This window comes from Erpetoichthys calabaricus, chromosome 1 (genome assembly GCF_900747795.2).
Source record: "Erpetoichthys calabaricus chromosome 1, fErpCal1.3, whole genome shotgun sequence".
Taxonomy (NCBI): domain Eukaryota; kingdom Metazoa; phylum Chordata; class Cladistia; order Polypteriformes; family Polypteridae; genus Erpetoichthys; species Erpetoichthys calabaricus.
In genome coordinates this window covers 30492038-30517546 of record NC_041394.2, presented here as the reverse complement: position 1 = coordinate 30517546, position 25509 = coordinate 30492038, and the positions used below count along the sequence as shown (strand labels likewise).

The 25509-nt window shown below is 39.8% G+C and overlaps 1 protein-coding gene across 2 annotated transcripts; it reads left to right on the top strand.

Annotated features, from left to right (window-relative positions):
• Window positions 1–917: 917 nt before the first annotated feature.
• ccdc97 (coiled-coil domain containing 97) lies at window positions 918–21919 on the top strand. Of its 2 annotated transcripts, none has more exons than XM_051918958.1 (6): window positions 918–1033; window positions 9369–9554; window positions 9953–10280; window positions 14949–15215; window positions 15523–15652; window positions 20849–21919. In XM_051918958.1, the coding sequence occupies exons 2-6, from the start codon at window positions 9441–9443 to the stop codon at window positions 20955–20957; spliced, it is 948 nt and encodes a 315-aa protein (XP_051774918.1). In that variant the 5' UTR covers window positions 918–1033; window positions 9369–9440; the 3' UTR covers window positions 20958–21919. The 2 variants fall into 2 exon arrangements, with proteins under 2 accessions (XP_051774918.1, XP_028652936.1); XM_028797103.2 differs by having other exon boundaries at window positions 9369–9559.
• Window positions 21920–25509: the final 3590 nt, after the last annotated feature.

Below are 25509 nucleotides of genomic sequence, written 5' to 3'. Positions count from 1 at the left end.
AACTCAACCTGGATAAAGGATCATCATCAACAGCTCAACATGGCAAAAACCAAGCTTCTTGTGATCCCGGGCAGCCAGTCTGCTCATCTCCCCATCTCTGTACAGCTTGGCTCACTGTCACTAATATCTGCCAAGTCAGTATGAAACCTTGGTGTAGTGATAGATGAGCAGCTATCTTTTTCAGACCACATTTCTACTGTTTCTCGTCCATACAGGTTCACACTGTACAACATCTGCCAAGATGAGACCTTATCTGACAGAGTATGCAGCACAACTTCTGGTCCAGGCTTTGGTCTTGTTGAATCTGGACTACTGCAACTCGCTTCTGGTAGGAGTACCCGCATGTGCCATTGGCGCTGCTGATGTTCCAGAATGTGTCTTGTATTTAACCAGCCAAGTCGTGCACAAATCACTCCTCTCTTCAGGTCACTACATTGGCTCCCTGTAGCAGCACACATTTAAAGTCAAAACCCTGATGCTTGCCTACAGAGTAGTCAGTGGGTCAGCAACTGAGTATGTGGAGTCACTGGTGAAGCCCTAGTCTCTCTCTTTCTTGCCCACTCAAGTCTGCAAGGGAACAGCTTAGTGATCTTTAATGCTGTTAGTTGATTTGTTATTACATAAAGTGTAATTGCTTTTTCGATTGTTAATCAAGGTTTGTAAATTTATTAACTATTGCATCTTTTCACTTGTGACAATCAACTTTTGTTACCTGTCCTGCTACACTTGCTGAGCAAATAGGTCCTAGCCTAATGTTACTCGATTATTTTTATCTCTTTTGTAAGGCGCTTTGGATTAAAACGCCCTTCAAGCCAATAATTGTAAACGTCAATGTCCGTAATCCGGATCTATCCGTAACAAGTGCAAACCGGAACGAGCGTTGTGCTGGGACACGGAAAGGCCGGGTCCCTATGATTGAGACACACAGCGGATATGCTACTGTGCGCGGGAGGGTTTTGGCGTGAAAGCAAGGGAGTGTTATTAGTCTGAAAAATAACATGTGAAACTGGAGTGGCAGTTGCGATGATTTCAGGTAGGGGAGTTCATGTAAAGTAGATGACGAAATGCACGTTGAATGGAATTATTAGGGAACGCGAACCGGAAAAAAACGATCGAGGCATTCAACACAGTGTTGCTTCAAACTGCGAAGTGAAAGATTGTAATACAAATAATGATCTGAATTTTTATAAATACACAGTACCATGTTACCAACTCTACGACATCTGAATATCCTAAATAAATCACAGCCCGTAACGAATTGTCGATGGTTCTGAAGTTTCATAATATCGTTTATAAAAGAGAAGCAGTGACGTTTCAAATTGTGTACACGATGTGTTTGTAACATCGCCTCGATTTCTTTTTTTGCCGGCTTTTGACATTACTATTAATATATGTTACGTGAGCTTGGTGTGTTATTTAGGGGTACATGGAGTATAATTACAGTTTCACTTGTTTTGCGTTGCCCAAGTGAATTATTTTTTTTTTACAACGCGTTTAAGGGCGAGAAAACAGTGAATGAGCTAAAAGTCCGAGACACGATTTAAAAAATCCGAATTAGCGTAAGACCCCCGAAATTCGTGGTGTTTATAAAAAATGTAACGATTTAATTCATTAGGTAGACATAATTAACAAGAGTAGTGGCGTCAAATACCTAAAATATCAAAAATGTGTGCGTCAGTGTAAATGTTGGCAATCTAAATATTCCCGATTCTAGTAGAAAGAAATATAAAATGAAATATTCGTAATAACAGACCTTGAAATACAGTTATCTAAAATGATACCCCACATGCTTACAGGTGCATCTCAGTAAATTAGAATATCATCGAAAAGTTAACTTGTTTCATTAATTCAATTCAAAAAGTGAAACTCCTATATTATATAGATTCATTACACACAGAGGGATATATTTCAAGCGTTTATTTCTTTTCATTTTGCTGATTATGGCCTACAGGTAATGAAAACTCATTCAGTATCTCTGAAAATTAGAATATTACATAAGACAAATAAAGAAAAATGATTTTTAATACAGAAATGTTGGCCTGCTAAAAAGTATCTCCACATATGCTCCCAATATTCAGTTGGGGCTCCTTTTGCATGAATTACTGCATCAATGTGGTGTGACATGGAGGTGATCAGCCTGTGGCACTGCTGAGGTGTTATGGAAGCCCAGAATGCTTTGATTTACGGCCTTCAGCTCGTCTGCATTGTTGGCTCTGGTGTCTGTCATCTTCCTCTTGATAGATTCTCTATGGGGTTTAGGTCAGGCGAGTTTGCTGGCCAGCCAAGCACAGTGATACCATGGTCATTAAACCAGGTAGTGGTACTTTTGGCAGTGTGGGCTGGTACCAAGTCCTGCTGGAAAATGAAATCAGCATCTCCATAAAGCTTGTCAGCCGAAGGAAGCTTGAAGTGCTCTAACATTTCTTGGTTACGGCTGTGCTGACGTTGGACTTGAGAAAACACAGCAGATGGCATGGCTTCCCAAATCATCACTGACTGTGGAAACTTCACACTGGACCTCAAGCAACTTGGATTATGTGCCTCCCCAGACTCTGGGACCTTGACTTCCAAATGAAATGCAAAAGAGAACTTTGGACCACTGAGCAACAGTCCAGTCCGTTTTCTCCTTAGCCCAGGTAAGACACTTCTGATGTCATCTCTGGTTCAGGAGTGGCTTGACACAAGGAATGCTGTGACAGTTGTAGCCCATGTCCTAGATACATCTGTGTGCGGTGGCTCTTGAAGCACTGTCTCCAGCCACAGTCCTCTCCTTGTGAATCTCCCCCAAATTCTTGAATGGGGTGTGCTTCACAATCCTCTCAGGGCTGCGGTTATCCCTGTTACTTGGGCACCTTTTTCTCCTGTCACATTTTTTCCTTCCACTCAACTCTCCATTAATATGCTTGGATACAGCACTCTGTGAACAGCCAGCTTCTTTATCAAGGACCTTTTGTGGCGGGTGTCAATGAGTGTCTTTTGAACAACTGTCAAGTCAGCAGTCCTCCCCATGATTTGTGTGGCCTACTGAACCAGACTGAGAGACCATTTAAAGGCTCAGGACAACTTTGCAGGTGTAATGGGTTAATTAGCTGAGTGGAGTGGGACACCAGGAGTCTACAATATTGAACTTTGTCACAATATTCTAATTTTCCAAGATACTGAATTTTGGGTTATCATTACCTATAGGCAATAATCAGCAAAATTAAAAGAAATAAATACTTGAAATATATCACTCTGTGTGTAATGAATCTATATAATATGAGTTTCACTTTTTGAGTTGAATTACTGAAGTAAATTCACTTCGATGATATTCTAATTTACTGAGATGCACTTGTATGTTTGAAATTAGAGGGATAGGACCATTGGGAAAGAATAAAATATCAAAAGTATTATCATATTCATGATCAGAAACCATGAAGTAAAATAAAACAAAACTTCATAATCCTCTATTACTATTATAGCCCCATTTTGTGAAAAGGAATAACTTTGATCCCTTGTACCCCATTGGGGGTTCAACCCCCGTGGTTGTTTGATGTGGCCTGCACAACTTCAAGTCCTTCTGACACTTATTAGTCTACTCTTTATCATGAGGGTGTAATTTCCTGTACAAAATGAGGTCCCAAAATGGCCTAAAATAAATTTTTTAAGGCTCTAGAGCAGCGGTCGCTAACTCTGGTCCTGGAGGACCACCGTGGCTGCAGGTTTTCATTCTAACCCTTTACTTAATTAGTGACCTGTTTTTGCTGCTAATTAACTTCTTTTGAATTCATTTTAATTGACTTGCTCTTGAAGACTCAGACCCCTTAATTGTTTCTTCTTCCTTAATTAGTAGCCAAACAATAATGAGATACAAAATGAGCCAAAACAACTGGTGTCTAAAGTACAATATCTGAAAATAAAAATGAAGGTCTCAAGAATGTCGATCTGCTCAGGTCCACAAAACATTTTAACAGTGCTCTTAGAAAGAGAAAATCAACAATTTCAGAAATGTCTGCTAATGCTCCATGAGAGCAACAACAAGCCACAGAATTAAAGAACGGATTTAATTAATAACAAGAATTGGCACCTCATTAAGCAGCTGGTTGGAGTGAAATTGGCTGGAGTTTGAGGCCCTAACTTAGTTGGTCTTCTGTTGGTTCACTCACTTCACATTTCATTTCTGTTTGGGTGCCATTTAAGGAAAGAAATGAAGCAATTCAATTATAATGAATTTACAAGACGTTAATTAATAGCACAAACAGGGCACTCATTAAAAAAAAAAGAAGGGTTAGAGTGAAAACCTGCAGCCACAGTGGTCCTCCAGCACCGGACTTGGCGACCCATGCTCTAGACGAGGGGTGGGCAGATTCAGTCCTGGAGGGCCGCAGTGGCTGCAGGTTTTTGTTCCAACCCAATTGCTTAATAAGATGCACTTATTGCTCAAGTAACACTTCTGCTTCACTTTAGTTGTCTCGCTCATTAAGACTTTGAACCCTTATTGCTTATTTTAGTCTTAAACAGCTGTATTCTTGGTTTTTAATTGCTCCTTATTAGCAATAAGATGCAAATGACAAAAGAAACCAGCAATTCTCCATTTAGCTTTTTTCCATTTACACCTGTGTGTATTTAACATGCACTATTGGGTTTAATTAAATACTTGGAAGGAAAGTGGAGAGAAAAAAAGTGAAACACTGGGAATAACTGTTTTAGACTTCAACTTATTTGGTTGATATCCTTAGAAAGGAAAAATCTAGGATATGAGAATGACTTGACATGGCAGAGTTAAAGCACTAGCAAGCCATGAAATTAAGTAATGGACAAGGACTGGTTTTTAATTAAGCAACTGGATTGGAACAAAAACCTGCAACCACTGTGGCCCTCCAGGACTGAATCTGCCCACCCGTGCTCTAGAGCACAGGTGTCGAACTCCGGTCCTGGAGGGCCACAATGGCTGCAGGTTTTCATTCTAACCATCTTCTTAATTAGTGACCAGTTTTTGCAACGCCACACCAAACTGTAATACGCTGTCCGTGCAGGGGTCTCTGAAGTTCATGAGGGTTGGTTTCAGCCCAGTGGCGAAAGTTTTGCTTATTATGCAACCATTTGAATGGAAATGTGCCTCTTCGTTGCACATGTCGATGGAGTCTTGATGAACAGTTTGCAGAATGTTCACGCACAACTGTACGGCTCTCCCAGTCTCTCTCTTTGAGTTCCTGCAGTACCGTCATTTTGTATGGAAATACAAATTAAGGTCCTCATGCAAAATCCTCCTCAAAGACGTGTTGGAAATACCTAAAGCAGAAGCAGGTTTGTGCGCTAAACGTCTAGGATACTGCAAAATTGATGCCATTACAGCTGGGAAGTTTTTAGGCATTCATACAGTCCAAGGACGGCCTGGAGATTTTCTGTTCAATGTTGTAACCGTTTGTCTAAATTGAGCCACCCACTGAAGAATTGTTTTCCGATTTGTGTTTACGTCACCATTAGGAGGAATGCTGAAGTGCATTTTGGAAGGCGCATTGTGTAGTGATGATGGATTTGTTGTTTTTGAAGAACTCTTTGACAGTGCAAGTCATGTGCCGACTGAAAACTACAAGGGATCGCCTATCAAAGGACCCCCCACTTCAACGCACTCAGCTGCCTCTACCTCGCGTAATGACCCTGAGAAATGTGGTACTTCATTTTGGCTGACCTTGTACATTATAATGCAATTTACGTTTAGTTGGGAGTCAGTACATTTTTACCAACTCTGACTCCACAGCCCTGTAACCCCCCAAAAAAGCAGGTTATGTTAATTGTTAATTCCATTTTGGTCCCCATGTCTGTGTTTGGGATCCATATGGACTAGTAATACCCTGACTGATGTCCTGTTGGTTCTTGCCTTGGTTTCAGTGTTGGTGGAATAGACCCTGACTGCAATCCTGAATTGGACTGAGCAGGTTTGAGAAAGTTTTGTTAATTAATGTATTAAATCTTCCACATTTGAAAGCACACAATGTGTTTAACCCTTTATGAGTACCAACAAGTAAGTAACTTGATTTGGCTCACACACAGAGTCAGTGTTAGAGGTTGAAGTGGAAGCTTCTGACTTTCCGGTCTTTAGGACACATTGCATTTAAATTATTTTCATTATAGTCACTTTTTAACTTTGCAACCTCTACTGCACACTTTTTGATTTGTATTTGTTTCTACAGTTAGGGCCCTGGTGGGGTTAAGTGACCGCTTACACAAACAAAGATTTTTCTGCTTTTATGGTCCAATTTCTTTCCCATTGGCCCCAGAATTGCGTTATGTTCACTTGTGTTTAAAAGTTTGTAATCACCCAAATTTTTTCATATTTTTAATTGAAATTGATACCTTTTTGTAATCAAAATACCACTAATTGATTTACAAGTACAGTTAAGACATTACTACTGTTGCTAATAGCAAGTACTACTTGGCATGACTGATTTTTGATTTATTTTTCACATTCGACTGCAAAGTTTCATTGTAAGTAGTCCTTTAGTGTCTTAATGGTCAACTCCCTTAGCTTATCCTTAATTAATCTTTTATTAGTTCTTCTATCGTTTTTTTTTTTTAACATTTGTCCAAACTTTAATATCCTGCGTGAAATCAATCTTGTTGGCTTTACATTAATCCATTATTTCAGAACTCTTTGCTGAACTGTTTTCAAAGTTATCTTATATGACTGATGAGACTTTGTTCTTGCTTAGTCACTTTACCAGTCCATAATTGCAGTCATGTTCTGCGTACTCGTAGAGCTGATACTGGAAATTCTTGTGTGAAACATTTTAGTTGTAATAGAATTATAGATATTTGACTCTGGTTAGAGCGCTGCCTCCATGGCACAAGGAGTTCTGGTGTAGACTCCTCATTCTCCATCTGGACTTTTTCCCACTCTGCATCTATGAGGTATTAACTTTTCATTACTAAAGATTTCCTCCAACATCTAAGGAAATGCAACTTAATGTTAGTGATGTAGATTAGTCCCGGCAATGCAGTAATGGCCTATCCAGATTCAAGTCCTGCTGGAACAGGTTCTAGAGCAGGGGTGTCAAACTCCGATCGTGGAGGGCTGCATTGACTGCAGGTTTTCTTTGTAGACACTTTCTTAATTAGTAACCACAGGGGCTCCCTGGGCTGAACTGGAGAATAACTTTTACTCACTTAACAGGTGCTTTTATCCAAAATCTAGTAGACTTCCCTCTGTGGAATGTTTTGAAACAAGTGTTGCAGAGCACAGTTAGAAAATTAATGTAATCATCACAAGTAAAAAGATGTAAACCAAACGCAACACAAAACTCTTTTCTCTTTCCTTAGTTATGAGAACCTATCAAAGCTGTTATCAATTAGAAAGATAATCGCAGAACAAGAGAGTCTTCAAACACTTCCTAAACGAAGTAAGTGCTTCAGCCATTTGTTTGGAGGTGGGTAGTTCATTCCACCAGCTACACATGGGTTTGGATCGAGATCTGATGACATGTAGAGGTGGTTTCACCAAACACAGTTTATTAACAGTATGAGTTAGTGAGAAGCAGCATAGGACCTCATGAGTGCCCGCGTATACGTTGGTGCTGACCCAGTGACTACTGTGTAGGCAAGCATCAAGGATTTGAACTTAATGTGTGCTGCTTCAGGGAGCCAATGTAGTGACCAAAAAAAAAGGAATTATCTGTGTGTGGCCTTCTCACCTGGCTGACTACAAGACGTGTGGCTGAATTTTTAATCCTCTGCAGTGGCTTGGTAGCACATCTATCTATCTATCTATCTATCTATCTATCTATCTATCTATCTATCTATCTATCTATCTATCTATCTATCTATCTATCTGTCTGTCTGTCTGTCTGTCTGTCTGTCTGTCTGTCTGTCTGTCTGTCTGTCTGTCTGTCATATAGTGCCTTTCATCTATCTATCTATCTATCTATCTATCTATCTATCTATCTATCTATCTATCTATCTATCTATCTATCTATCTATCTATCTATCTATCTATCTATCTAGTGTCCTGGCCTATGAGGAGGAGTTGCTGTCCAGACGTGACAAAACTGAGCCATGACCAGAACTTCTGCTGTATAATATATCGGATATGGTCTGATCTTGCACAATAACTGTTTTAAAATATCAGAGTGGAGTCAATCTTATCACATGCACCAGAAAAGTTAAAAGGCCTCCTTTCCTCATCAAGATGAGACAACCTGTATGTGTTTTAACAACTATCGTTCTGCTTTTCCTCTGCAGTGTGTTTGGCTGACCCAATTGCAAGATATACCTGACATGTGTAAATGCATTGCTGACGAAGGCATTTATTTTAAGCTCTTTCTGAACAGTACAGTGAAGCTTAAAATTTCTCCTTTAGCAACCAGCTGCATTTGTAGTTTGCTCATTTAAAGAATAGTCAAGATATTGCTGTCTGTGTATTTTATTTTATTTTCATTCAATTTTTATTTCAAATTTCCATGGTATCTTTTTAAAATTGTGCTGTAGGTAGAGCTGCTGCCTCCTCACAGACCCTGAGCCCTCATGATGTCTGTGTTGAGTTTGGGTGGGGTTTCTTTTCATTTCCCAAAGGCACATTGTGTCTTTGAGCATGGGTGTGTGTGTAAGTGGGTCCTGTGATGGACTGGCACTCCGTGCTGCAGGAATATGGCACAGCCCCCTGTGACATTGAAATGGATTAGGCAGGTTGGAGGATGATATTTTTTATAAAATGCATTTTGCACATTCACGTATCTGTACTGAATATTTTCCCCCTCTGATTTCGCACCACACAGTGCTAATCAAGTATTCTCCACTGCCAATGTTGTGAACACCAATTGCTGCTGCTCGCAATGAAGCGCACTGCCCTTGCTAAGATTATTTTTTGCAGCTTCAGTTTGGGAAAATTGTGATGCAACATTAACACAAGGCCAATCTAGATACAGAGCAAAGAAAAAAAAAAACAAATCTTAGAAATGTTGCCTTTCCATATAAAAATATCGATTACATTTTAGTAAGGGAGCAAAAATGACAGCATGTACATTTTCTTGTTTTGTATCTTTGAACAATTGTACTGTTTTCATATCAGAGCAAAATGCAGCCAACAGCTTGTCAGGCTGATTTAAGTCAGTACAGATCAAAGCTTCAAAGGAAAACATAGCAATAGTTTTAGGACCCATTTATAAGTGAGGCTGTTTTGAAATGTCTGCTTTTATGAAGTTTAACTTATTGAGGGGAACATACTAAAGAGCAAATTGAGGAACATAAGGTCAGAGACAGCCGTGTGTGTGTATACACATATGTAGTAAATTTGCTCATAATGTCCTGTTTTTTTAATCTGTTCACACAGTTACTGAAAGTGTAAGACAAAGCATGAAAACACACAGTTCACGTCTGTATATTTTTGTTTGCAGCTCACTGGGGTGAAATTGAGGCCCCTGTCAGTCCTGCTGTTCCAGGGTGTGTAAAGTTCCAGACATCCCAGGATGAAGAAAGCGACCCAGCCTGTTGGAATCTGCAGGATAATGGGCATTCAGTTGCAGAGCCGTGCAGTGTACCAAATGATAGTAATGAAGAACTTTCTGAAAGTCTGCTGGAGGGTGAGGTATGACACTTTTAACTGGTCCGGCCCAAACATGATTGGCTATTCTTCATCTGTCTTAAAAGTAATAAGTCATTTGTTGCTCAAATGTTCTTTCTTATGTTTAGGCGATTAACTGCTGTTTTCTTGGTTTACCTTGAACTTTTGCTCTTTTAAATCCTCTCCTTCCCCTTACATTGAGCTACTTTAGGGGTTTGAACCAGTTTTCGAATTTTTCCACCTCTTCATCCATTTTATTCTTTCTCTCTGATGTTCCATGTATATCCGAGTGCTTAATTCTTCCACCTCAGATCTTTCCTGTTATTCACGTTGGCTAAAATTGTCCTAAAAAAACAGCATGTTGCAGCTTATGGTGATTTAAAGGTTGCTGATTATATATCCTGTGAATTCAAATAGGAATCCAAGAAAGACACTCTGACCATAATGTTGGAGTCGATTGCAAAAAGTGGTGCCCAGATTAAGAGCCAGCAAAAAGGAGAGCCAGACCTAACTCTGGGTGAAAAGTTGGGCATCCTGAATGAACTGTATCACAGTAAGCCCCTAATCTTCTTGGAGAGGTACTACCGGCACCTCCAACCTGAGCACTTGACCTGCTTCCAGCACCTGGCAGGCAGCTATGAGGTGGAATTTTACTGTGCAGAGATCCATCGTAATAACTCTCAAAAGAACAGTCGGACTCGCATTAAAAACAAGCGCTATGCTGCCCTGCAGGGTCTGATCCGAGGTGAGTGCTTAGCACATTATATATCTTGTTTGGTTTTGAGCCTTTGTGTACCAATTCATTTGAAGAATAGAAAGAGGTTTCAATTCCACATCGAACTGGAGAAATTTTGTTCTTGGGTATTTATTCTTCAAGTAACTAATATTCTGTTTTATGATCTGAAATTATAGTGTTACAGGAGATGTTACTTTATATAAACGCTTTGTGTGTTGTATATTATACCTACAGTGGAACCTCGGTTCACAACCATAATTCGTTCCAAAACTCTAGTCGTAAACCGATTTGGTCGTGAACTGAAGCAATTTCCCCCATAGGATTGTATGTAAATACAGTTAATCTGCTCCAGACCATACAAACTGTATGTAAATATATATATTTTTTAAGTTTTTAAGCACAAATATAGTTAATTAAACCATAGAGTGCACAGCATAATAGTAAACTAAATGTAAAAACATCGAATAACACTGAGAAAACCTTGAACAACAGAGAAAACTAACATTGCAAGAGTTCGCGCTATACTGTAGCCTTATGACCCAATCGCTGTAAACATTTTTTTTTTGAGTTTTAAGCACAGGGAAAAAAAAGAACATTTAAAAAAATCCGAACTTTATTTAAAAGCCAACCATAAGCAACCAAGAAAGTAACATTGCAGGAGTTTACGCTAATAGTATTACAACCCGATCGGTGTAAACACTCTTTTTAAATGAGTTTTAAGCACAAGGGGAAAAAAGGAACATTTGAACAAATCTGAACTTTATTTCAAAGCCAACCATAAGCAACCAAGAAAGTAACATTGCAGGAGTTTACGCTAATAGCATTACAACTTGATTACTGTAAACACTTTTTAAATGAGTTTTAAGCACAGGCACCGCCGAGAGTGGCAGCCTTTTCAGCAGCTCCGTGTATGACTTTATTTTTCTACATTTTATTTTTCTCTTTTTTTATTATTTTTTATTGATCACTCCTATCACTTTCTTTTATGTGGATTCGTTCCCTGGACACTCTTACTTTTACAATGTGGACATGGATTTTTACACGCCGAGACTCGTCTATTCAAGTACTCAACTTCGAGCGCTGAGAACAAATGCCAGTGTCATTGTGGTTCCCTATTTATCCGACGAGATAAGAAGGCGGTATTGTGGCAGCAGAGCTGGCACTAAGCTAAAAATGAAGCGGCTTGCGAGAAAGTGGCGTTTTAAGCCTTCGGTGCCTTCTGTGATCCTGGGAAATGTGAACTAAATATCAAATAAAATCGACGAACTGGCTGCGCTGGTGAAAAATGTCAGAACCTACAGAGAATGCAGTTTGTTGTGCTTTTGTGAAACGTGGCTAACTACCACCATCCCAGATGCTAACGTGGAGCTACCCGGGTTTAGCACAGTTAGATCGGACAGAGACGCAAGTACCTGCGGGAAGCACAAAGGAGGAGGACTTGCTCTCTACGTCAATACAAGGTGGTGTAACTCTGGACATGTAAACGTCAAAGTCTCCACTTGCTGCAGGGACATCGAACTGTTGGCTGTAAGTTTGCGTCCCTATTACTTGCCCAGAGAGTTTGGACACGTTATTGTTGTTATTGTGTACATCCCTCCTCGGGCAGACGTGGAGACAGCGAGTGACATCATCCATTCTGCAGTTGCTAAGTTACAAACGCAGCACCCTGAGGCGCTTGTGCTAATCGCTGGAGATTTTAACCATGTGACGCTAAACAAAACATTACCTGCCTTCTCCCAGTATGTGGACTGTAACACCCGGGGAAATAAGACTATTGACTTACCGTATGCAAATGTTAAAGCCGCATACAGCGCCACCCCGCTGCCTGCGCTTGGGGAAGCAGATCATAACATGGTTCTGCTTCAGCCTCACTACAAACCAAGAGTGAGGGTCCTACCTACAACCACACGCTCATTCTGGAAGTGGTCCCTTGAGGCAGAGCAGGAGCTGAGAGACTGCTTTGGAACTACAGACTGGGATATCCTGCAGGGATCACATAGTGAGAACATTGAGGAGGTTGTTGACTACACCACTGACTACATGAACTTCTGTATGGACATTGTAGTTCCAGTAAGAACTGTACGCTGCTATGCTAACAACAAGCCATAGATTACAAGTGACATCAAGGGCCTTTTGAACCAGAAGAAAATGGCTTTTAACGGCGATGATCAGCATGAGCTCAAGCACGTGCAGAAGGAACTCAGAGTCCAGATCAGGGCGGCGAAGGAGCAGTACAGGAGAAAGCTGGAGCAGAAGTTGCAGAATAACAGCATGAAGGAAGTGTGGGATGAGATGAAGATCATCACTGGCTGCAGCTCGAAGCAGGGTGCCACCATCGAGAGAGACGTGAAGAGAGCAAACCAAATGAACAACTTGTTTAACAGGTTTGACCACCCTAACCCACTCTCACCTCGGAGTACTGCACCCTCCACCCATCCTTCTACTGATACCAGCATAGGAGAGACATCCCCACCCACAATTACAGCAGCGCAGGTGAGCAGAGAGCTGAGGAGACTTCGTGCCAGCAAGCAGCGGGTCCAGATGGAGTATCGCCACGACTGCTGAAGGTCTGTGCGTCGGAGCTGGGGAGTCCTCTACAGCGCATCTTCAACCTGAGCCTGGAACAGGGGAGAGTCCCGAGGCTTTGGAAAACATCTTGCATCACCCCAGTACCAAAAGTATCATGTTCTAGTGAGCTGAATGACTTCCGGCCTGTCGCTCTGACGTCACATGTGATGAAGACCATGGAGCGGCTGGTGCTTCACCACCTGAGGCCACAGGTCAAACATGCCCTCGACCCTCTGTAGTTCGCATACCAGGAGAAGGTGGGAGTGGATGATGCCATCATCTATATGCTACACCAATCCCTCTCCCACTTGGACAGAGGCAGTGGTGCTGTAAGAATTATGTTTCTGGACTTCTCTCGCTCCTTCAACACCATCCAACATCTGCTCCTTAGGGACAAGCTGACAGAGATGGGAGTAGATTCATACCTGGTGGCATGGATCGTGGATTATCTTAAAGACAGACCTCAGTATGTGCATCTCGGGAACTGCAGGTCTGACATTGTGGTCAGCAACACAGGAGCGCCGCAGAGGACTGTACTTTCTCCGGTCCTGTTCAGCCTATATACATTGGTATCTATCTATCTAGGGGGAAAAAAGGAACATTTGAACAAATCCGAACTTTATTTAAAAGCCAACCATAAGCAACCAAGAAAGTAACATTGCAGGAGTTCACGCTAATAGCATTACAACCCGATCGCTGTAAACACTCTTTTTAAATGAGTTTTAAGCACAGGGGGAAAAAAAGAACATTTGAACAAATCCAAACTTTATTTAAAAGCCAACCATAAGCAACCTAGAAAGTAACATTGCAGGAGTTCACACTAATAGTATTACAACCCGATCGCTGTGTAAACTTTTTTTAATGAGTTTTAAGTACAGGGAAAAAAATGAGCATTTGAAAAAAGAGAAAAGTAACATTGCAACAATTCACGCTACGAAACGAAAAATGAACATTTGAAAAATCCGTAATACAAAAACTAACCATAAACCACCAAGAAAACTAACCTTGCATGAGTCGAGTTCTGTCATGAAGTGAGGAGGAACTGGGTGGAGAACAATCCGGTCTCGTTGCAGTTGAAGACTTGTTGTGGGATGTAGCCTTCGTCCTCCACTAATTTTGTGAAATTTTTCACGAATTCTTTCGCAGCTTCAGTGTCGGAACTAGCAGCCTCTCCATGCCTTACCACACTATGAATGCCACTTCTCTTGCGAAACTTTTCAAACCATCCTCTGCTGGCTTTAAATTCCTCACTTTCGCCACTCGTAGAAGGATAGCTTTGCAGTAAATCACCATGAATCTTCCTGGCTTTCTCGCATAATATCGCCTCGCTTACGCTATCCCCTGCAAGTTGCTTCTCGTTCAGCCCTAGCCTTCACACTAGCAACAGTTTGTCCACCTCTTCCAGCACTTGAGGCCTCTGCGTGGTTAACGCTGTAACTCCTTTTGCAACATCATCTGCTTTAATAGATTCTTTCTGCTTTAGAATAGTCGAAATCATAGATTTTGACTTCTTGTACTCGGCGGCAAGATCAGTAACATGAACGCCACGCTCACACTTTTCAATAATTTCTTTCTTTACTTCGATTTCAATTTTCTGCAAAATTTTCTTCTCACCACTCTTCACTTGCTTAGAAGTCATGGTTAACTGCAAAAGCACACAAAATACTGTAGAGCACAAAGAGTTCACAGGTAAAGCACGCACGTCTGACTGAGAACAATGAACAGGGAGAGGCTGAACACGTGCTTAAATATAGTAATCGGTGCGTACGAACCGGAAGGGAATTGAGAGCACTAAGAGTTTACAGCGAAAGCACGCACAAACGTGCAGTCACGCACGTCTGACCGAGAACAATGCAACACGTGCGGAAATCATTGCCGCGCACAAACCGAAAGGGAAACTGGCTTGTTCGTATACTGAGTGTGTGGTCGTGAACCGAGGCAAAAGTTTGGCGAACTTTTTGGTCGTAAACCGATTTGTACGTGTACTGAGACGTTTGTGAACCGAGGTTCCACTGTATTAGCAATATATCTCTATCTGATATAGATATGTGTGTATGTATGTACTGTATATAGATATAGATATATATGTAATACTTTTCATTTCATCAGAAGGGGAATATTTTAGCGATGAGAGAATGCGTTCACGTGATCCCCTTCTTTATGAACAATGCATTGGCCAGTACCTGACAGATGATGAGATGATGGAGCAAAATGCACGTTCCATGTCCGAGTCACGCTGCCTGTCCGACGTCTTACTTTCCTCATACCAAGAGCAACTGATTCAAAGGAAAATGGAGCTACAGCAGGAGAGGGAAGAGGGTGCAGAAGAAGAAGAGGAGGAGGAAGAAGAAGATGATGATGAAGAGAATGAGCAAGGTGGTTGTTTTGTTACTTGTGTTTTTCCACCTCAGTACTTTTGAGTTAATAATGATCAAGTATGTATGTCCATGCATGTGCTTGTGTCTGACTTCTTAATTTTATTGCTGTTGCATTCTCTTCTAGTACACCAACTGTATTGTCCTTTTATATGTTTCCTTCATCCTCATCTTCCAGTTTCTGTTTTTGTAAATTAGTTTTTTTTCTCCCTTCATGGTTGTTTTACTAGTAAGAGTTTATCATTAGCATGTATCTTAAAGCTCACATAGTGCTTTCCATACTGACACCTGTCCTTTCCCATTGTTAGATGGACCAGCTGGCTCAATGGAAACTGAGTGGGTTCCCACGGCAGAAGAGAAAGTCATGTTGAGGGAGGAATTCATCAGCAGGATGCACCAGCGTTTCTTGGATGGCGAGGACAGGGATTTTAATTACAGGTGAGTTATAAAAAAGACAATCAAAAACAGAGCAGTGACTTAAAGAGGAAAGAAGAAGGTATAACAGGACTCAGAAATGGCTTAGAAGAAAACACTGTGCTTTTTGTAACAGGAAAGTATAACTTGATGCCTGTTTGAAGAAACTGTGTGTGTTATGTGTATCTGTGTTTATATATTGAGATATATAGTACTTTGAAAACAGTATTGGGCAGCCCATAAAAAATACTTATAAAGTTAGTTATCTGCAAAGTGTTCATTCACTTGTTTAAAAAAAAAACACTGCACAATGTAAAACACCATTCATCCTCCGAATATTTCCTCAAGGCCCCAGCCATTTCATGTATTGTGCCAAATTCCAGTAATATTCCAATAGCATACCTGGTTCAAATTAATGATTTAGTGATTGGCCAGCCATGTGTGTTGGCTCTACAGATTAATAAATGGTTGTATTGGGTGGTAACCACAAATTGCTGGGAACTTGAGAAGAGATTTGGAAATGGCAAAGCTGACTTGCATAAATCAGTTTTTATCAACAAGGTTAAGAGTCTGCACACTAGTGCAGGTTTTTATGATGAGGTTGTTTCCTTAAGAGGCATTAGCTCTCTAGAAATGTGTTCTTTTCAATTGCGGCGTTTTAATAACCTGAATTTAAATAAAAACGTATTATCCCACGCAGCATGCAAAATGATGGTTACAAGCTTACACGACAAGTTAGGATAATTCTAGCTCTTTATTGACTGTTTCACATGGCATTACAAACGGGAAGCTTATGACAGACATATCAAGCCGTGGGACCCTTGATCTGTGCATAATCTTCTGCTCGGCCTCGGACGGAAGACATACTCTTCCGCCCGGAATCTTCAAAGTGTTGGCCGTAGGTGTCCATCCTTATATTCAGTTGTTCCATGTGCAGGGTGCGTTTCTCTGGTTCCAAGCAAGGACAGGAAGGATTCCAGCCCAACCTTCAAAAAATACAGGAATAGCACAATGCCTATATACAGTTCTCATTCTCCCAACAAGGAAAGAAAATAGTGTACTGACAGAAGACAAAAATATACTGGTCTGTCTTTAGGCTGACTATTCAATTGTCCAGTTGTCTGTGGCTATCTAGTCCTGTGCTTGGCTCGGCAATTCTAAATGAAGATGCTGTTCCCTGTGTACCATATTTGGTCTGCCTGTATGAATGAGTCCATAACAGTGGGCACAGAGAACAGTGACATTAAACTTAATAAAAACACATAGTATAACAGAGGTCTTCAAGCTTCTATAAAGAAATTTGAAGAACCTGAGCTGCTGAAGGCAGAAAACGCAGTGGAAGACCCCAACATTGTTCTGCTTCTAATTAACTCTGCATAAGGAAGTGACAACAGGAAACTCAGTGTATTGATTGCTTAGCATCTAGTCCTCTGACACCAAATTATCAATCCTGCAAAGAAGACTTAAAAGAAATGTTTTTTTGGGACATGGTACATCATTGAAAACAGTTCTTGTGCAAGGACTTTCAGGAGGAGAGATTGCATGTTTTGTGGATATGTTATATTATGTATTTAATAAAAAGCAGTGAAAGCCTTAATTAGACAGGCTGTTTCAATCTGCCATCCCCTACTTTAAGAAGTACATGCAGCTTCCTTATCTTGAAAACATTTTAGGCATCTTGCATGTAGCGTTAGAGTCACAGCTAGTGTCAGAAAGTCATATGGTGAACTAGCCATCCCCCGCAGCTTCTCCCGTGTATTAGTGAACGAGACAGTGAGGAGGGCCCGGCCCAGCTTTCTACTCCTTCCGTCACTCTTCCCCCTCCCCTCGGCCTGCAGCCTTTGTCTCAGATTAGCGTGAATATATCACTACTGCAAGCAAACTATGATTCTTAGCACAATGAGAGAAGTCGCAAAATCAACCGGAATGTTCAAGCAAATTATAGAAAAAAAAAAAAAAGATCTAAATCAGTTAAGTAGTTCTCTCATTCGCTAACTAAGCGAAGTTAAGGTTACGCCCTGGGGCAGACGCGTGAGTGAGGAGGGCCCTGCCCCCCTTCCCGCAGCCCAATGAGTCTCTCTCGGATTTGCGCTAATAAATCGGCACCACACCTATGATACTTAGCGTGATGAGAAAGTCTCAAAATCAACAGAATGTTCAAGCAAATTATAGAAAAAAACCCGATCTAAATCCATTAAGTAGTTCTCTTGTGAAAAGCGGAAAGACATACAAACGAGTCTAAAAAACTATAAAAAAATTTTGCGCTTGAACCACGAAATTTTTAAAACCGTTTCTTAGCAAGCACCTATGGGCCAAGGGTAACCAACATTCTAAATTTCAAGTCCCAAGTCTTCATGGTTCTGGAGATTTTGTGATGAGTGAGTCAGTGGTATTTGGCTTTTATATATACAGATTGGGTCTAAATTCATGATTCGTAAGAGACACTACCAAATAAACATGATCCACTAATAGTGACCTTTGAAAATGTTTTTGTTGGGTGGGCTAATAATTGCATACAGTACTGTATGCACACAATACCTTCCAGCTCATATAACCCCAAAGTGTGTGAATGTTTTTTTGCAATTCTGATGAGCAGTCAAATTTACTTGCTTATCATTAACATATCATATGTCAGTTCACATTCTTTCATTAGCAGTTTACAAAATCTTCTTTTTCCTCTTCATTCATTGTCACTGGAAGCCTAGTTTTCCAGAAGGGCAACAGGCTAGGGTACCAGTGCCGGGAGGAGAATGTTACAGGGCAGGTGACCCACTAATTGTCATGGTTGTTAGCCTCTCTCTTGAAAAAAGTTTCAAAGGGCAGGGGAGCAAATATTGAAGGTGACAAACCTCTTTTGACAGCTAGAAGGCAGATGGTCCAAGAAAGGACTACATGGGACCATACTGTTCTTCAGGTCGTGTAGGCTGCACGTGAGCCGCATTGGAGTACTGACCCTTTAAGACCAGAGGGAGTTCTAACTTGATGTCCATGGAGCAAAACGACGGCCACCACCCCAGATTCACAATTGACCTAGGCTAGGGTTAAATATTAACAGAATCTAGTAAGAAGAACCAAAGTTGAAACTAGAAAGGAGTGCTTAGTGTGGTACTACTATGGGCAAGTGAGTATTTTTTGTTTTACTTTATTGATTTTGGACTATGACTTCTCCCTGTCCTTTTTTTTGTAAAAAATATATTTTAATTTATATGTGCCTCCTTAATATATTTCTGGGAATTGATTGCTGACATGAAGGTCCCAGTCTGGTAATACTTAGATGTAGTGTTGGCAGGACCACTTGTCATGTCATGATGGAAAATGAGCTTCAGCACTAATATTAAAAACTCAAACTACAGCCTTCATACTATCCTTTTCATGGGTGGGCAGAAAAAGCTTCCCTGTTCTGGTTAGCCTGGCAAATATATATGTCAACACTTACAGCTTTAGCTCAAAATGAAAATATTTTTTCAAAAGAAGAAACTGTCATAAATCAACATTAGCATAACTACACATGGAATTTGTGCTCTGGCATAAATATCGTCTCTGTAGGTCTTGGCAATTTTAATGCATTTTTTTTATTAAGTAAAGAGTTTATATTTGTTCAAAATAAAGTTAGTTTGTATCTTCTGTAGGTTTCATTAAGCATGTTATCTAATAACACTACAAATTTTTTAAAATGAACTAATTTGACTTTGAGCCTGTTAGGTCTACCTTACTAAATGTGCTCCTGGAAGTTGCTCTTGGATGATTTTCTCTCATAATTGTTAAACTTGAAGGTCCATGCACGTTTAGATCTCAGGCTCAGCACACCTTTCCTAATCCTGGAGTGACACTGCTGTTTTTTCATGTTCGGGATTGTTCATTCCAGTCTACTGCTCCAAGGTTATGGAACAGGCATTACTCTGACATTGAGATTAGTAGAATCTGTTTAAGTGTCAACTTAGACGCATCTGGTCTTTTGATGCTTCATTTTATTCCATTTTTTTGCTTAGCACTTTAAGACTTTTGTCTGTGATAGGCACTTTATAAATACATTTTTACTTACTTTTACTTTTCTCTGAATGCTCTTTACATAGCTGTGCACAGTATGGGCTGCAGAGCTTCTAGGTGCTGAAAGGAGTGAGGTGCTGCTGTCTACCAATCACCCTGAAATACATTGCAGAAAAGATTGCACTGAAATAATACAACATTCACACCCAAGTTCTCAAACCAGTATATGAGTCTGCTTATCATTAATTGATATTTGAAAGAGCTCTTAAGTCCAATATCAAGCACCATAATAACTTGGTTAATGAAGCTCCTTTATACGAAAGCTGACATAACATATGCTATGGCACCAGTGTAACTTGAAGTACCTATCTCTCAGCAGTGCCTTGGGAGTCATTACACAACCTCAAACCATCAAATAGTCAATGGCTGTTATTACTATTGTGTATACTAAGGAATGCAAACTTATTATATGTTAGTGCATAGCCATTTCACTTCTAGTGTACTTATTTATTATTTTATAAAAACAGTGAAATTTAATTTACTCAGTTTGTCACAAAGATGTCCTTAAATGTCCTTATCCTTAAACACTAAAATGCAAGTAGGAGAAAGATAGAAGCCAGAGAAAAGACATGTCACAGAACAAAATTATTTGAGTTAGTACCCTGCCATGAAATTAGCTGACACCAGGGGCATGGTTACCTGCAAGAACTTAGGATGTGCTTCTTTACTGTTAAAATCCATTAGTCTCAGTGCATGACCACCAGCGAGTCTCTTTAAAGATCCTGGCTTGGAAGGAGATATTGAGGCAAAGCTTGTGACCCCAGATCAGTGGTGCAATGTACTACTGGTAGAGTGAATATCAAGGTTCAAGGTTGCTTTATTTAGTCATGTTTACACAAGAAAACATGAAGCAGTGAACAAGGTATGTGAGAGTGTGTGTTCAAGCATGTAAGTTGCCTTAGAAGATCAGTTAGGCATCAGCTGCAGCTCTGGAGTAAACAATGCCATCATCCCCAGTATGTCTTTATAATATGTATCCTTAATTCTACATATAGCTAACGTTCTTATGTACTTTGCTAACTTAGATATTGCTGTATTCTTTTCACAGTTGTCTTCAGCATAAAACATTAAATGTTCTGCTAGACAATCAACATTATGCATGTAGAATTGTATTTCCTTAAAGTTCTTGGCTGAATTTATTGTCATGGTTCTGCTCTTTGGTTCTATTTGCAGCGAGGTGGATGATAACCCAGAGTATGACAATCTGGAAATTGTTAATCAAGATGCAGAGGAGCGCTATTTTGATGAGGAGGAGGATTCTGATGGTGATATGTGTGAGTGAGTGAAGAATTTCTGGACTAGGTCTGTTTTTGGATTTCCCCGAACCTGGTTGCTGACAATAATGCTGAAAAATTTCTCGTGCTTCTCATCCTTCAGGGATAGTTTCCAAAGTAAAACGGTAGCTGGGATACTCTAGAAAATGAGGAATATATATATATATATTTTTTTTTAAACTGGACATTATATTATTCATTCTTTATATTGTTCTAAGATCCCAACTACATCAGGAATTTTGGCAGTTTGTAAGATTTGCTCTGATGATTCTCAACACATTTCTTGGATCCACCATCATTGTCTAATTTGCACAAGTTCAGGATATCTGATCTCTCAGCCTTGTGGACACATGACGTGAGTGTTTCCCTTGCACACTTAAAAAGTGTCATCAGATTATTTTGGGTGTCGAAATATAGAAATCTATCAGCTGTAAGTAAAACAGTAAAATGAAAGATAACACAGACTTGTGTACCAGGCCACTTCAGAAGAGTTCACCCTACTAGTACAAGGCCACTAATTACTGGAAGTAATGAGGAGAAATAGATGTGTAATCAGTCACATTGATTTGGCCCTGAAACAGTTGTACTGTACGTAGAACAAAATACAAACTACCAGAGGTTTAACATTTTAGAAATCAAGTAACTTGTCCATGTAACACTGTTTTAATATGGATGGTTATCTTGATTGATTTAGTTATTCTGCTTGTTCTCTCTTTTTCTGTTTAATTTCCATTAAGTTAAAAAATAAAAAACAACACTTTTGTATTAGCTCTTTGAAATTTTGATAAAGAGAATTATTAAACTGGCCAAGACTCAAATTATGATGTAGTCATGAGTGCCTGGGAATTGTGGAAGCTGTGTTTTTCTTTTAAGAACATGGAAATGTCCAGTGGTTTTGAGGGTTCAGTTACTTAATATTTTGAGAAAAGTGTACTCAGTTTATCATGTCTTCAATAAATGAAAATGATCTAGTCTCTTTATAAGATGCTTCTTAATTGAGTGCATGCATGACTTGAGTGATTTATTCTTGTATTGCTCTTTCCTTGCTTCAACCCAGATGCTATGACTTGGAAGAAACTGGAAGATTGCAACCAATGAATGTGTCATGAAATGTTAAACATGCTAAATGTAATAATAACTTAACGTGTAAAAACATTATTTTAGTTTTGCATTACGGTGCTCCGCCCCTTGCTCGCTTCGCTCACCCACCCTAGGGTTTGGTTTACCGGATATACAATTTAAAGACATTGTTATTTTCATGGGAATTGTTACATATGCATTATTTTCACTTGTATTTTAAAAATTTTGTAAAAACAATATTTGGAATTAACTTTTCTTCAAGATTGCATTGAATTTTGATTCCGTGTTTGGACTTACATCATGACAACGCAACGTATATCTGCCTGTGAGTGAATATCGTTTCTTTCTCTCTAATAAATAAAATGACTTTCTGGAATGTTTGCCCATGCTCTTTCTTATTCGCTTTGTTGTTGACGTGTCATCTAGAATGTATAAAATTATTGTCCTGTTAAAATTTATAATAGCTGAGAGCGCAGGAAGTGTGTCTGACAAAAGCATTCACACAACTGAGGTTAGATGACCGTGGTCTTGTTTGAAAATGGTTGTAAGTAGGGCGTGACTTGTAAAAATCTCATGTTAAAAGTCTCCGTCTCACAGGACTTCATACCGCAACAACATTTTTGGAATCTTTTAATTCTCGCTGGCAACACGAATTAGACGATCTACAAGTCTCCAACTTAAAAGTTTAAATCCGAACAATATATTTGATCTCTTTTCGCTGTTCCGTTATTTCACAGAGTAATAATTTCTGTTTGTTTGCACTAATACGATCTTTCCTATGCTTTTTTTGAGACTTTTGAATTGTCGTACTTCCATTATCTCTAAACTGCTGTGCATGTGTACCGTGCCAGCATTTTTGAATTCTTTACGACAGCCCGGGGCGTGGTTAAGTCTCTTTCTTGTGGGACGTATAATGCTGCTCTTGTTGTGATGGGGGTCTAAATGCACACTAAGGAGGTGTGGTTGCATCATCTGCTGGCTTGCTGCTGCTGGTGAGCTGTATTTTCTGCTTGATGCGCTGCGCGTCGATCATTTAACAGCCTGTACAGCAGCTGTCATTTTGTCTCACTGCCTTGTCTCGCAGGACGTCAAATTGTTTTCCAAGAAGATCACGTATCGTCTCCCTCCCAAGATTTGTTTTATAATAGAGAGACAGTAACAGAAAAATTTTATTTTAAAATATAGATTCAGTGGTCAACTCAATAGGTGCACCTGCTTATTAATGTAAACACCCTGGAAACAGCTAGTCATGTGACTGCAAGTCTATGCTGTTTGTAGATACAGTAATCCCACCTCCATCGCAGGGGTTGCATTCCAGAACCCCCCGCGAATGGTGAAAATCCGCGAAGTAGAAACCATATGTTCATATGGTTATTTTTATATATTTTAAGCCCTTATAAACTCTCCCACACTATTATAAACATTTCCCGCACAATTATACAGCATAAACCCTTTGTATTCTCTTAGATATTAGTAAGATTCGTTGAAATTATGTATGTAAACACAGTTTATATACAGTAAAACCTAAATATTATATTAAAGATATCGAGCGTCTCCGATATCACATATGTTACAGCCATTACGACAAACAGGCCACCAGCAATAAATACGTACAATGCAAGAAAAATTGTATACAGTAAAATGTGTGTACAGTGACACTGAACTATGTACATGTAATAAGTACTGTACGTAGATAATTAATTATGGTTACTCACCAACAATGACACAACGACTTGTCCGATAACGATGAGTTTAATTTTACTGCACAACAAAGGAGAGCGTTACAGCTCTTCTAAAGGAGCCTCTTCAGGCGTCTGTGTAGCATCGCCGTTGTTCTTCTTCCGGCAGTCTTCAATCCAAATCCCTAAAGCAGATTCCATCCAGACTACTGCCTTATCACGTCCACTTGCAACTCGTTTTGCACTCTGGTTAAAGGACACTGCAGCCGTAGATCTTATATGCTTTTCCTCCTTTTTAAATAAAAAGAATCGTGGACTCATTGATGAAGTAATGGTGTCCTGCAGCGGTGTAGCTGTTCCCTTCCTTCAACATATCCAAAACTTTTACCTTTTCTGCAATCATTTGCATCTTCTGTTGGTGCTTGGACACAGCCCCTGAAGCAGTAGCAGGAGCACGTTAATGCTGAATGAGTGAGATGAGACTTCCTGGTTAATGCAGCACTCCGTCGCTGAGCCAATCAGCACACAGGAACTTAAGTGTGTGCTCTGATTAGGTAGCTTCTCAGCCATCCTCCAATAGCGTCTCTTGTATGAATTGAACTGGGCAAACCAACTGAGGAAGCATGTACCAGAAGTAAAAAGACCCATTGTCTGCAGAAACCCGCGAAGCAGTGAAAAATCCACGTTATATATTTAGATATGCTTACATATAAAATCCGCGATAGAGTGAAGCCGCGAAAGTCGGAGCGCGATATAGTGAGGGATTACTGTACTTGATTATTGAATAAAAATTGCATCAGGTCAAGTTAACATTTATTTCTGTTGAGACATAACAGATCATGGGGTCAGAATTTGGTGTTGGCAGTACGAAAATATGGATCACCCTGGTGTCTTTCAGTAGTACAAGTTGGTGTTGGTAGAGTACTTTTAAGCAGACTGTTTCCTTGGAATGTATTAGGTCTCTTAATACTAAATTGGCAATATTTTAATGCTACAGCGTATCTAAGCATTATCCTTTATGGCCACTTTGTTCATTTCAAGTAGGGTAATACATTTTCTGAATTTTCCAAATGTAAATAAGTGGATAATCTTCCAGAAGTAACTGGGACTACTAAGGAGGTAATGAGTGATTTGGAAATTCTGCAGGGAGAAGTACTGCTTAGTGTAGAAAGGCCGAAATGAAACAAATCGCTGAGACTGTTTAACCGTTATCCTGGAATCGTTATTTGAAGTCGGTGAGTACATATTTAAACCCTTGATGCATATTTTTTGAATATCCCTGTACACTTGGGAAATTCCAAAGGACTGGAAAATAGGAAATATGTCCCATTATTATAAAAAGCAGATGATGAGAGAGGTGCATATGATATTATTTATCTTGATTTTCAGTAGCATTTGATAAGAGATTGGGCATGAAACTAAGAAAGTGGGAACCCAGAGCGTAATGGTGTGTAGATTGAAGAGTTTGCTTAAAAACAGGAAGGAAAGAGTTATGGTGCAAAGAACTTTATCAGAATTATGTGACTCTCAGGGGTCAGTGCTGGGGTCACTGCTATTTTTAAGAAGTATAAACAATCAGGACAAGAATATAAACAACAAGTTAATTAAATTTGCAGGTGATACAAAACCAGGTAGAATGGCAGATAATATAGAATCAGTCAAATCATTACCAAAGGACTTGGTCAGAATACGGGCTTGGGCAGATTTGTGGCAGGTGAAATTTTATATAAGTAAATCTACAAAGTTACATGTATTAAGTAGAAATGTTATAGACTTGAATACAGAGTGGAAGTCTGAAACT

Bases quoted from the DNA above. Each gene is read 5' to 3' on its own strand.
- ccdc97 (XM_028797103.2), top strand. The intron at 9,560-9,952 runs GTATGACACTTT...GAATTCAAATAG, and splicing joins AAAGTCTGCTGGAGGGTGAG to GAATCCAAGAAAGACACTCT. The intron at 15,653-20,848 runs GTGAGTTATAAA...TTCTATTTGCAG, and splicing joins GACAGGGATTTTAATTACAG to CGAGGTGGATGATAACCCAG.